Here is a 13,014-nt window from a genome sequence, read left to right as displayed (position 1 = left end):
GCGGCAGGCGACCGTCTAAATGAGCGAGTCATTAATTCAAACGATTTGTTCAAACGACTAATTCATGCAAGAATGAGGCAGTTGTTTATGAATGGGTTGCTGAATATGACTCAACCGATTTGTTCAAAATGCTGAATCATTCAGTAATGAAAACACAGTTGAGAAGTGCTGTGAGATGCACCATCATTCTACTTTGATCTTTGTTTGGAACTATTTTCGCTGCTGAAACAGAACAAAAACAGTCAATATTGTGTCTAAAATGTAAGTGATTTAATTTGAACTGTTTATTGAACTGTTGTATGCAATCAATGTCACATTTTCCAATCGTGATGGTATTCAGGAAATCAGCACTCGTCGTGTGAGGTTGCTTAACTGTATCATACATTTACTATCGATAATTGTAATAAAATCATTCTCTCGTTTTAGTGATTCCCTAGTTATAATTTTTTTTGTTATTGACATTTTAATCAGGCTACTTGTCCGGCCAGACAAATAAAATTATTTTTTACTTGTCCCTTCAAAAAATCCACTTGTCCAGGACAAGCGTTAATGTCGAGCCCTGCGTAAAGTGCACAGGAAGTAAAACTGCACTTGTCAAGCAATTTCATGGGGTATTTAAGCTTCTTTGCATTTAAGCTTTTTGCATACATTTTTGCACACAGTATGTTGCTCGCTGTTGATTTACATAAATAAATGCAACATTTAGTTTTAAAATAAAGGAAAAATGTGTTTGCAATAATGCACTTACATTAGAGGTGCATTTGGAAAATGTCTGCGAAATCACTACGATAAGGCAAACCTTTAAATCAAACAGGGTCATGGAACTAAGACCTAACTATCAATTAAGTAAGGGATAATCCACAGCTAGCCATGCATTAAAGGATTTTAATGCACGACGTAGAGGCGAAGAACCGCCCGACGCGAAGCGGAGGGTGGTTGCCTCTACGAAGTGCATTAAAATTCTTTAATGCATGGCTAGCTGTGGATTATCCCGCTTATACCTTGGTTATTTGCCAAGTTATAAACAAGTTAAAGCTGTAACTGATGTTCACAGTGTAATTTTTTAACAGACGTGTAAAAATGACGGTTATTTTCTTAAGTTACGGCTCGTTAGTTCTAGCACTCCGTCCACTTTAAATAAAGTAGAGCCATCGGATTGCTTTTATTTGAATGAATCCTCACATTTATTTAAATTCATTATTAAAAGAGAGAGACAGAGAACTGAAAGAGAAGGAACCGAGAGAGAGAGAGAGAGAGAGAGAGAGATGCGTGCGCGAGTTAACGTTACCGTGTGCGTCTCTTTAAAGTCTAGCAGCTACAGTCCCCTCGTTGCTTAAGCATATAGCTAACTTAATGATTCTTTAATGGATTTATTAAAATTATTTATGAATGACAGGCAACACTGACAAGGCAATCTTTATTTGAACTAATCATGTCATTTATTTATTGTTAATTCTTTGTGCCGCTTTTTGTCATTCAACAAGTCTTCTTTTTCGTCTTGTGCCTGGGCCCATTTCTCAAAATTGCCATATTCACCATACAAATTAAACGATATGCAAAAATCATCCATTTAGCCTACCTAAATAAACGTTTTCATATGAGTCTCTCACTCTGCTTGCAAGTGTAACTGTGTTACTATGGTTACCAATGTTTATAGTAGCGGATTCATTTCGAACTGTAACTGTAATCAAACTGACTGGAACTACCTGTGCATTAAAGGGTTTTACTGCACACCTTCCAGCCAATCAGAATCGAGTATTTAAACAGCCCATGGTATAATGTCATATAAAACTTGGTAACAAATTTTGTTTTTTTATTGACACGTCTCTGCATATTTTTCAGTTGAATTTGTAATTATGAAATATTCTATAAATATTCCAGAAAACAGAAGGCATTAATTGAGTAACAAATTGTTTTTTAATAAAATAATGAATAAATGCATGCATATTGCATACATAAAATAATGAATAAAAGTGCTCTTTTTTTTTCTTTTTTTTAATTTTTTTTAACGAATATACCTCTCAACCATACATCTGAGTTTCATTTGATCAGTTCACACTTCTTTTTGCACTTAGCTCACCAGATGTCAGCCCGTGGAGACACTTATACTAATCACAATACTATTTTTTGTTTTGATACAGGGATGTTTTCAGTAAAAGCTTTTGATTAAAGCAGTGTTATCCTTAGTTTGATCTAATCTGAAGTGTATCTCAAAGCTTGTGATCTCCTAAAGTGTAAAGCCTAATGCTAATCTCTCCTCTCTGTTCTTTCTAAAGACTCCACAAAGGTCTCTCACCAAGTAAATGTTCCAGGGGGTCTGGTGGTGGATATGGCCCCTAGTGGAGGGTCGGGAGGAGCCTTAGGGGCTTCTGCACTGGCCAACCTGCCTCCTCCCTACCAGCCCGTCAGCATTAGACCCCTGGGGTCCTCCTCCAGTCTGGATGAGCCTCAGGACTACCTTTGGCTACTCAACTGTGAGAGCAAGAAACCTGAGCCTAATAGGTAAGACTTGAAACACATCACACTGCATCAGATTAGAACGTGGCTCATCCATTAATTTGTAATACAGGTCTGTTACTGTTTTGAGTTTGTTTTTAAACCAAGGGTAATGTGAATGCCACCCACTTCTACTAAGAGGCTCCTAGGTCCATTCAGGTGCTATGGCTGAAAATCTGGATATAAGGGGCTCATTGTGTGTATTTGTGTCTGGTGTAGTCCAGTCGCTCCTCTTTCTCTAGGGGAGGAGGAGCAGGAATACCTGCTTTTGGAGGAGTGTGAGAGCCGGAGCGCTGCTCCTGACAGTCAGTGAGTGAAGAGCATCAGTGTGAAGAATACAGTACTAAACCACACACATTTGGCCAGCAGCCTGCACACTTATTACAATAACTTACTAAAACAAATATTTTACTGAGCAAAATGGGTTGGTATTTGTATGTGTAGTTTTAACTGGGACTTGTGTGAAATGTGATGTGCATGGTTGTGTTTGGCACTAACCTTGCCAGTTCTAGCTGTATATCTAGAAGCTTATTATTACACACACTTCGAAATACTTGATATCGATTGGTTAAACGTTGAAAACGTTGAAACGTGAAACGTTTTCTCAGTGTGTTCCGCACGGTTCCGCACAGTCGGCTGAAATTGGTCCTCGTCTGCTTTTTTTCAGCCGATTCAACATGCGTCGGTGAGAGAGAGAACTCTGATTGGCTGTTCATCTTAGTGAACGAGTCAGTGCACGAGAATAAATGCAAAACAGAGCAAAGAAGTAAAAATGGTACAGATAGAAGGCTGTTCTAATGTTACGTCATCTTACCTGAGTCTTCCTTTGCAAATATTTAAATATTAACATGAGCGGAGTGGACTAAAGAAAGTGTTTAACAGGATTGATATTCAGAACGGCAAGCACGCACTGCTTTGTTTATGGTTTGTGTGTCTGCAGCCTGCAGCGTCGGTTTGGTGTGTCCCGGGCTTTAGATAGTGTTCTGTTCTATAATTAATTCCCTTTACCTGTCCAACAAAAAAGAATCAACATGGGCATCACTGCTTAGGTTTAGGAGAGGGGTGATTGCACCATATATCATTATTTAGAAAGTTTTTATACCTATACAGTCTTTTTCTCATTTGAAATACACACCATTAAAGTGACTTCACAAAAGCACTTTTTATTTTTGAATGTGTAAAACTTTTTAAATTAGCACCAACCTATTGGATGCACCTTTAAATGCCAAGTTGCTGTGTAATAAGTTGGATAATATAGTCATCTTGTCATTATTTCAAAATTAAACCACTTTAGGATTCAGTTATTATGCAGTAATTGCCGTCTGACTGTACATTTAACATTTTAAATGGCAGTTAATTCAAACTGAGATTTGTATATTGAAGGTAAGTCTAATTTGTATTGCGATTTTTCATAACAAAAAAAGTTGTTATTTTCAGGCAGCATGTTGACATGAATAGCGTGGTATGTGTTTGAGGAGGTGTTTTCATCTTTGTAGTTATGAACAGCAAGTTTGTTGTAATATATTCAGTTTGTTTTATTTAACTGACAGTTGGTATCTTTGCAGGGCCCATGGCGACTGCTCCAAGTCTACCTCTTCCGAACCCGACTGTAATGACAACCTCCCTTCCCACTACACGCCCACCTCCTCCTTTTCTAAGCACGCCTCGATCAATGGTTTCTTTCCTACCCAGCATGCCGCTGGGCTCTATGATTCTCCTCCTTCGCGCGGGCAGTCGTTGTCGGCCGACTCGCAGGCCCTGTACCACCTGCCCCGAAGTTACTCTCAGGACACTGTGCTGCTGCCGAAGTCGGCATCCTCCCCTCCCGCTCCTGACAGTGAGCCTGGTGAACTCTATGTCTTTAACACGCCTGGTCGTAAACCCTCCTTAGAAGCCCAGTTACGGAACTTGTCGGTCAGCTATGATATTCCACCCACACCTGGAAGCAACTGCACCTACCAGGTTCCCCGTACAGCCGGGGTGGAGGCTGTTTCAGGGGCCTCAGACGTGGTACCGCCCCCTCGCCCGCCCAAGCCTTTACTGACCGCTGGATCAGTCCCACCTGAGCGGTCGCCCACGGACACGTATGTGGTGCCACGGTCAGTGTCTGAGACAGATGGGAATTACTGTGTGCCGTCTAGTGCAGGAGGGAACAAAGCACTAAGAAGCAACACTATTGGTACAATGGATTCTTCACGCCTGCGTAAAGGTGAGAGGATATGAAGATGTTAAAGCAAATGTTCAGTAACAATATACGTAAGCTACAATTCTAAAGAAGTCTAATTATGAATGCAGGGAATGTCACTTTGGCTTCTAGATAACGTGCATAGATGTAACAGCAGTATGTACTGACTCCATACAGAACTTTATAATGGTGAGTAAATGGAGTACGTAAAAAAAATAAAAAAAATAAATAAAAACGTATTACAATAAATACTTATTTCAATACATTTCTGTTTTAAATAAATGCTGTTCTTTTGAACTCTCCATTAAAGAATCCAAAACTGTTTGAACTGTTTTCAAAATTGATAATAATAAGAAATGTTCCTTGAGCACCAAAATCAATGCAGAAAATTCAGCTTTACCATCACAGGAATATATTTAAAAATGTATTAAAATAGAAAACGGTTGTTTTAAATTGTAATAATATTTCGAATTTTGATCAAATAAATGCAACCTTGGTGAGCATAAGAGCATAGCGACCCCAAACCTCTGAACGTTTGTGTATAATAATTATTTATATTGTAAATATTTGGGGTTGTAAGGCATTTTGCATTGTAGTAATTGATTTTACTACAGGTTTGTTCTGTCTGTTTGACAGATATGTGTTAAGCATCCTATAATAAAACGGATAAAGGATTAATGTACGAGTGGTGTAATTAATGGGATGGGATCGCTTGGAATTTGGAAAAGAGACCAAAACCTTGACAATATTTATTTTTATAAAAATTCTTATATATTTGTTTTCTTACAGTTAGCCAGAATGTACTGTGGATATATTTATTTTGGGATCCTAAATATTGATTATTGTCTCATTGCCTCACAAATCATTCTCTCAGGATGTTTTAATAGAAGGCCATCAAGCTGTTTGTGCTGCAACAAAGGAGTCATGTAGTCATGAGTGGGGACCTCTAGTGTTATTTGGTGGTATTGCAACATCTTGTTTACATACACTCCCTTCTTCACAGATGCCTCCATAATAAAGCACAACCAGATACCATAACTATGTATGTATGTATGCATGTATGTTTGGGGGACAGTAAGATATTTTTTTTAATAAATTAATATTTTTATACAGCAAGGATGCATAAGTTCACCAAAAGTGACAGTATAGACTTTCACATTGTTATAAATTTTTTTTATTTAAAATAAATGTTGTTCTTTTGAACTATCTATTCTGAACTAACTAAGACTATTATTTGATAATCCTGAAAAAAGGGTTTCTACAAAAAAAAAAAATGAGCAGCAGTTTTCAACATTGATAATAATAAGAAATGTTTCTTGTGCACCAAATCAGCCTATTAAAAGGATTCTGAAGGATCATGTGACTCTGAAGACTGGAGTAATGATGCTGAAAATTCAGCATTGCCATTAGAGAAATAAACTTAATTTTAAATTGTATTAAACTGAAATCAGTTCTTTAAAATGTTTAAATTCGCATTATTACTATTCTGTTTTTACTTTAGTTTTGATCAATAAATGCAGCCTTGGTGAGCATAAGAGAGGCCTATGGCTTTTTTTTGACATCGTTCAGTTATTTTGTATTTATTTCACAGATTACGGATCTCAAGACTGCTATGATATACCCCGTCCCTTCCCCCCAGACAAAAGTTGTTCGTTTGATTTTAATGAAAGCTTCAACAACTATTTTGTAAGTTTTCTTACTTATTAAATTGTCTATTTATCTATTCTAAAATGCTATGTCCCATCTTTCAAGAGTCTCAATTATCCCTAACAGTTTCTTCCCTGTTCTTTGATGCATGCAGAAGAATAAAGGCATGGTGCCAGTAGGAGGTGTTTCCACTGAGGAGATGGATGAGAACTATGTGCCCATGAGCGTCCACTCTTCGTCACATCACCGCTCCGGCAGCCTATCAGAACCCATTCAGGAGCCCAACTATGTGCCCATGACACCAGGCACAGTGGAGTTTTCCTCTCTCGGAAAACAGGTGCCCCCTCCAGCCCACATGGGCTTCCGCTCCAGCCCCAAGACCCCGCCACGCAGACCAATGCACATAACTGAATGCCAACCGCCACCTGTAGACCGCAACCTCAAACCTGACCGTAAAGGTGAGCCCTGAGGTTTGTTTCTTTTGTGGTGGGTGATATAAGTGTGTGAATTTGTATGGTGCTTGCATCTCTTCAGCACAGCGACTCTCATTAACACATTTCTCACTAACAGGTGCCGGCCCATGCTTATGAAACATCTCGTCCGCATGAAACGCTTCTGAAACTAACGTTGATCGAGTTCTTGGACTGCTCGTCGTCATACGGTCATAACTCACATTGCAGATCTTTCAACTTGCTTTGCGAACTAGTCTGCACTGCTGTTTCAGTGGCCTTTGCCTTTTAATCGTTAGCATGTGACCTCACAAATGAAAGAAGCTATTGTCCACAGACTCTGAGCCTTGGGTATGAGGGAGCCTGTCTGCGCTGTTAGCCTGGAGCGGTCACCTCTGTCCCCATTGTGCCTTAGTGAAAGACCTCTTTGATGGCCAGACCTGCAAGGGGAATTTCAATCTGGTCTGAGAGAAAAAGGGGACGTGCTTGAAAGTTGCACAAGCAGGCCCGAAACATCAGCAGACAGCTGGGACAGCACTATTGATCCTAACATTAATGGCAGCAGCTCTCTGCGCTCATTTGTGTTACTGTTTCTGAGCGCTGACTAATGCAAGAGGCAGCAACTTGCATGCAGAGATGCACCGCACGGCCGTAACTATGCTTAAACCAAGTATAATTAACAGGTTTGATTATTTCAGAGACACCTTTGACTAGCAGGTGCATAATATCAAACAGCAATGCAATGTTCCCGAGAAATGTAATTAGATATGCTCGTAAACTACCATGAAAATACATTTACCAAATAAACAGCTTGATGCGTATAAAAAAGGTCTGGTGAGTTGCCTCAAGTCATGTGACTAAATAATTAGCGCAGATGATTAGCTAATATTACCTGACGATCTATCACTCAGACATAAGGCATCTGCCATCGATCAGTAGTAAACCTGAAGCGTGCTCTAAACCTTCAAGACATTTAATACATTTAAAGTTGCAGTATGTGATTTTTCAAAATTGTGGTTAAACACTCCCAAAATGCACAAACATATGCAATGCAAGCGTGTGTTCAGCAGCACACACTCAAAACCAGTGTTACACGCGTACGGAGCAGAAACAACACAGCTTTGGCGTTCGTTTTCAGGCCTTCCCGCTTAAGTCTCTCCAGCGCTGAAAAGCGTGTCTAATATTACCGCAGGTTCTAAAGCTCTTGCCTGATCATAACCCTTCATTTTCCAGTAATATTCCTTTGAGTCTTTCTCTTTTGTAATGTCTTTCACACTCAGCCATCTCTCTTTTTTTCAAATCTCCCTCTTGCTCACTCTCTCTCCTCCCCCATCATGAGTGGACACGCCCCCTACTGCTGATTGGCTACAAGCTTGTTGTGGTGCTCGGTCCAATGCACTTTCAACGGTTGTTCAAAAATTGCTCACTGGACCTTTAATAAAAGACCCCAAATGCCATTTCTTTACTCATGACCATTTTATTCTTTAAAAAAAAAAGAAAAAAAAAGCGTAAATTAAATTCCAACTATGCATAGAAACATCTAAACATTTAAATTGAAATGTTCAACAAGCACATACTGGTATCATGTTAGGTTGTCCACACACATTTGGCCAAGTAGTGTATGTACTGTAGGGTAATAAATTAGGTCTTCTTTAAAATCAGTTTTCAAATTTTCTTTAAACATGGGCCAAGCACAATTTTCACTGTTCTCTCATCCTTCTCAAATGTCCAGTGTGTTTTAAAAGGAGTCCTTTCTGCTGCTCTTCAGGCCACAGCTTATTATGTTTGTTGTGTATTTGCTTTTGCTGAACATTGTGTGATTCAAATGGCTTTGGTGGCATTTCATAGGCAGTTGTTGGCTACTTTGTGTCTTAGCGTGTTTGTCTTTGCTCATTATCCTTTTTAGTGGCTACTCTATATTAGCTTTCTGGCTAAATTCAAATTTTAGTATCTGTTTTGTCTGGTTTCTATCTCTCCCTTTATCTAACTTTTTACCTGAACATTCACATCTTGGAAATAAATTCTTCTTCTTTTGTTTTTGGTCTGTTTAATTGTGGCCATCATCACTGTTGACTTGTGGTGTTTTCTTGTGGCATCTACATGCGTACAGCAGAAAAAAAAATGTTGGTTTAATTTTTGTAATATTGCAAAGACATTACTGAACCCTTCTGTCTGGCTGAGCCACATGCTGGCGTGTCGCCGGTTGGTGTGAATGCTGTACTCACCCACGTGTGTCTGTTTAACCCTGCGCATGTCTCGCCCAAGTCCGTCTTTGTGGGAAAGCCTTGTTCATCGCATGTCTTAAAAGCATGAAGAGTTGTTGCCATGGCAGCAGCCCAACACATATTTGTGCGGAAAAAAGATGAGGCCAGGTGATGGAGGTGGCCATGTGATTGTGCTAAATTGCATGGGTGTGAAGTTTAGAAGACAAGACAAGACCGATTTCTCTAAAGAAGACATTTAACAAAGAAGTTTTCTCTCACCAATTCAGGTCAGAGCCCTAAAATAAACAGAGCAGTCGGTCTTGAGCGAACCGACTCCCAAACCATAGGTGAATTCTCAAGACGGCGTAAGGGTACGTACCTCGACAGAATGCTACTTTCATTGTCTGCGTGTATTTTTTTTAAGGTTCCAGCAAGCTCTAATTGTGAACAACACAATGTATAATAGAAGAAATCTAATACATCTACTTATAAACTGAGAATATGGCTACCATCACACAGCAAAAGAATATGGTTATCTCTTGTAGGTAGCTGTTAATATTATATATATATATATATATATATATATATATATATATATATATATATATATACATACATAAAAACATATATATATATATATATATATATATAAACATGAAAATTATTATATTGGTGACTCCTTAGTACTAAATACAGTTCTATTTACACACAATTTGGTTATGAATGAGAGTGAGAAATGCATTTTATACCCAAAGTGACACATTTTAAGGACTTACAATCACATATTTTAACAAATATTTACTTTAGCCACTGTTATTCACACCTTTATAGAATAAAAAGCACTTGACAGGTTATACTTTCATACAGAGACCATATTCAAGCTTCTTGTGCTACTGTAAGTTGTTGTATGATCAGAACAATTTGACACAATTCATTGTAAAAATGGCTTCCAATCCCAAAGACTAACTGTGTGAACATAGTCTATCATACAAACACGCATAGCTTCGCTACCTGCAGTGTGTGTGTGTGAAGGAACTTCAATTTCATAGTTACTACTGTTGTCTATCCATTGCATTGGTCTGTTGTGTGCACAGATTCCGTGTCCATCTGAAGGCTTTTGGGTTTGTTTCTTAAATGGTTGGTCAGCTGGTTATTAAGCAAATGAATTTGTGATATGTGAGTTGAGGTTTCTAGGTTCTGGTTGAGTGATGCTTGTTGTGTCTGGGAGGGAAGTTAACACTCTTGATATCGCTGGTAAAACTAACTGATTAATGTTTGACACTCAATCATCAGAGTCTCTACAAACACCTTTCACTTTCAAACCGCTCACTGACCCCACGAGTCATAAACATCATAAACACTTAACCAACACATTTGCAGAAGCATTTTTGAGTCATTTTGACAAGAGCTGGCAGTGGGCGGATGAATCCTATCATGACTAATAGTCTGAAGAGCGATTCAGGTGTCTGGTTAGAATCTTGGGAGCTTCCTGATGCTGCTTTATTTAATGGCATCAGGATATATCTGCCATCAGGGTTTCCAAAGATACACTACTGTTCAAAAGTTTGGGGTTTGTACGTTTTTTTTCTTCTAAGTCTCTTATGCTCAAGATACAGTAAAAACAATAACATTATGAAATATTATTATAATTCATAATAACAGTTTTCTATTTAAATATATTTTAAAATGTAATTTATTCCTGTAATGGTAAAGCTGAATTTTCAGCATCATTGCTCCAGTCTTCAGTGTCACATGATTATAATATGATGATTTGGTGCTGAAGTAACATTTATTCTTATTATCAATGTTGAAAACAGTTGTACTGCTGAATATTTGTACTGAGGATTATTTAATGAATATAAAGTTCAAAAGAACAGCATTTAGAAATCTTTTCTTTCACTTGTGATCAATTTAATGCATCCTTGCTGAATAAAATCAATAATATCATGACATAATTGCCCACCCCAAACTTTTGAATGGTAGTGTATCTGCCATCAGGGTGTTCAAAGATACTTTTTTTTATTAATTATGAAACACTGGTGAATTATCTATTTGGACAGTTTTGAACCCCCAAGTTAAGGAGGCTCTGAAGTAAATATGCAGTGCCACATGTTAAATAAAAGGCCATCAGAGCAGTGCAAATAAAAGAAAAGACAAAAAACTCTGTGCACCTTTAGATATAAAAATAAAATAAAAAATAAATAAATTGTGATGCATTTCTTGTCATCACAATTCCATATATTAGTAGAATATTGTACTGTGGTACAATAATACAACAGTTGTCCCATATAGATGAATCACCATCTAGTGGTTTAGAGTAAGCACTTTTTTTATTTTGTATTTTATTTTGTATTTATTTTTTTACTAAATTCCTCAAGCCACATTATGTGCCCAAAAAGTTCACTTAGGGCCTTGAGATGCATACCAGTCTGTGCTCTCTTCCCTCACACACTGGCACCAGCTGGTGTGCGTTTCAGCCAACTACAGCTACTCCTCAGTTGCCAGATTGGGCGCTTCTCAGCTCAGCAAAGTGTCGGGCCAGCTGTGATGATAACTGAATCAGATGATGCTTATATGAGAGAAAATGCAGAAAAGAGGATGTGTATGATTATCACTCATTTTACCCTTTATTTAGCTGTGGCCTTGCTTTTCCCTCAGGTGTGATTTCAGTTCTAATGACTAATGATCCATATTTGATTTAATTGTGTTCTTAAGGAAAAAATGGAGTGAAACAAACTTATCCCACTGAGGAAAGGGTACTTATTTACTTCTCACTCCCATGTACAGTACTACATAACAGATATCACCTTCTACTGGCTAAACACCTACCATTAGCTGCATGTGGAATTCCTCACATTAATTTTAATTTTAATATAAAGTATATATTACAATTAAGCATTATTTATTTTGTAAATTAATATTTATTATTCAGTTTTTTTATTTTTTTATTCTTTCAAACAACCTGAACCCTCATAAATTACACGCAAATTTGTTTGTAAATATTTGTTAAAGTAACTTGTCCCATTGAATTCATTGCAACAATTTATGTTTGATTGTTTCTTTGAAGAATGTACACACAGATTTGTTCTGCTTGTTTAACTCTTTCCCCGCCAGCGTTTTTTATTTATTAATTTTTTTAAGTTGCCTGCTGCCACCAGAATTTGATCATTTTTACAAAACTTTCATGGCCCCCAGAATATTTTTTTTGTATGAATATTTGAACATGCAATCTATCAAAAGATACAAAGAAATCACTTTTTTTTTTTTTTTAAATCAACACTTGAATCTGGGTAAGTTTAATAAAAAAAAGCAACATTTTGAACAAAAAGCTGAGAAAATCACATCTGTCAAATACTACAGCATGTGTTTAAGCAATGCTTCTACCGCCTGTTTCTGCTTCTTTTTCGTCTGTGTTTTGATCTGGAGATTCTGTACTTTCAGAAGATGCAATATAGTGCCCCCTAACGGATAACAGTGAAAACATGGATTGCCGTAAAATTCCATCAATGGCAGGGAAGCACTGTCTCATAAATGACGGAAAATTCCGTCAATGACGGGGAAAGAGTTTTTGTCATTTATTCATTATTTTTTTATATATTATTACTATTATTATGTTTACAATATTGGGCCGAACCTTTGGTTGGTATTATGTCATTGAACATTTTTCAGAATTAAACTGGTGTTTTTCTTGCAGTTAAGCCGGCCCCTTTGGAGATCAAGCCTTTACCTGAGTGGGAAGAGTATACGGCACCGGTCCGTTCCCCCGTGACCAGATCCTTCACGAGGGAGTAAGTGTTGGGCATGTTTCCTCTGAAACAGATCAGCAATTAAGCATGGTTCTGCATGGCCTCCACGCAACAGACACCACAGGCTAAATAACTAATCATTCATGCATTCCTGTAGTCTTGTCCTAACATGCCATTATAGTAATATAGTAGTGAGAGATGATAGTAAAACGCCACCATTGTAAGTTATTTTACTGTCATCGCTACCTAGCACCACATAATGGTTAAAGTGGTAATGATGACAGTCC

The 13,014-nt window shown here is 37.8% G+C and overlaps 1 protein-coding gene across 10 annotated transcripts in view; it reads left to right on the top strand.

Moving 5' to 3' along the window:
* The window catches only part of gab1 (GRB2-associated binding protein 1), a 77,289-nt gene that overhangs the window by 53,715 nt on the left and 10,560 nt on the right, over positions 1-13,014 (top strand). For 9 of the 10 annotated variants that reach the window (XM_082163229.1, XM_082163227.1, XM_082163231.1 and 6 more), the window contains 6 exons: positions 2,277-2,502; positions 4,062-4,705; positions 6,273-6,367; positions 6,483-6,786; positions 9,269-9,352; positions 12,676-12,769. In XM_082163229.1, coding sequence (XP_082019355.1) covers positions 2,277-2,502; positions 4,062-4,705; positions 6,273-6,367; positions 6,483-6,786; positions 9,269-9,352; positions 12,676-12,769 — 1,447 coding nt within the window. The remainder of the gene's footprint in view (positions 1-2,276; positions 2,503-4,061; positions 4,706-6,272; positions 6,368-6,482; positions 6,787-9,268; positions 9,353-12,675; positions 12,770-13,014) is intronic. The other variant, XM_082163232.1, reaches the window with a different exon arrangement.

This window comes from Leuciscus leuciscus (genome assembly GCF_965113295.1).
Source record: "Leuciscus leuciscus genome assembly, chromosome: 3".
Classification (NCBI taxonomy): Eukaryota; Metazoa; Chordata; class Actinopteri; order Cypriniformes; family Leuciscidae; genus Leuciscus; species Leuciscus leuciscus.
This window is presented reverse-complemented; position numbering and strand designations above follow the sequence as displayed.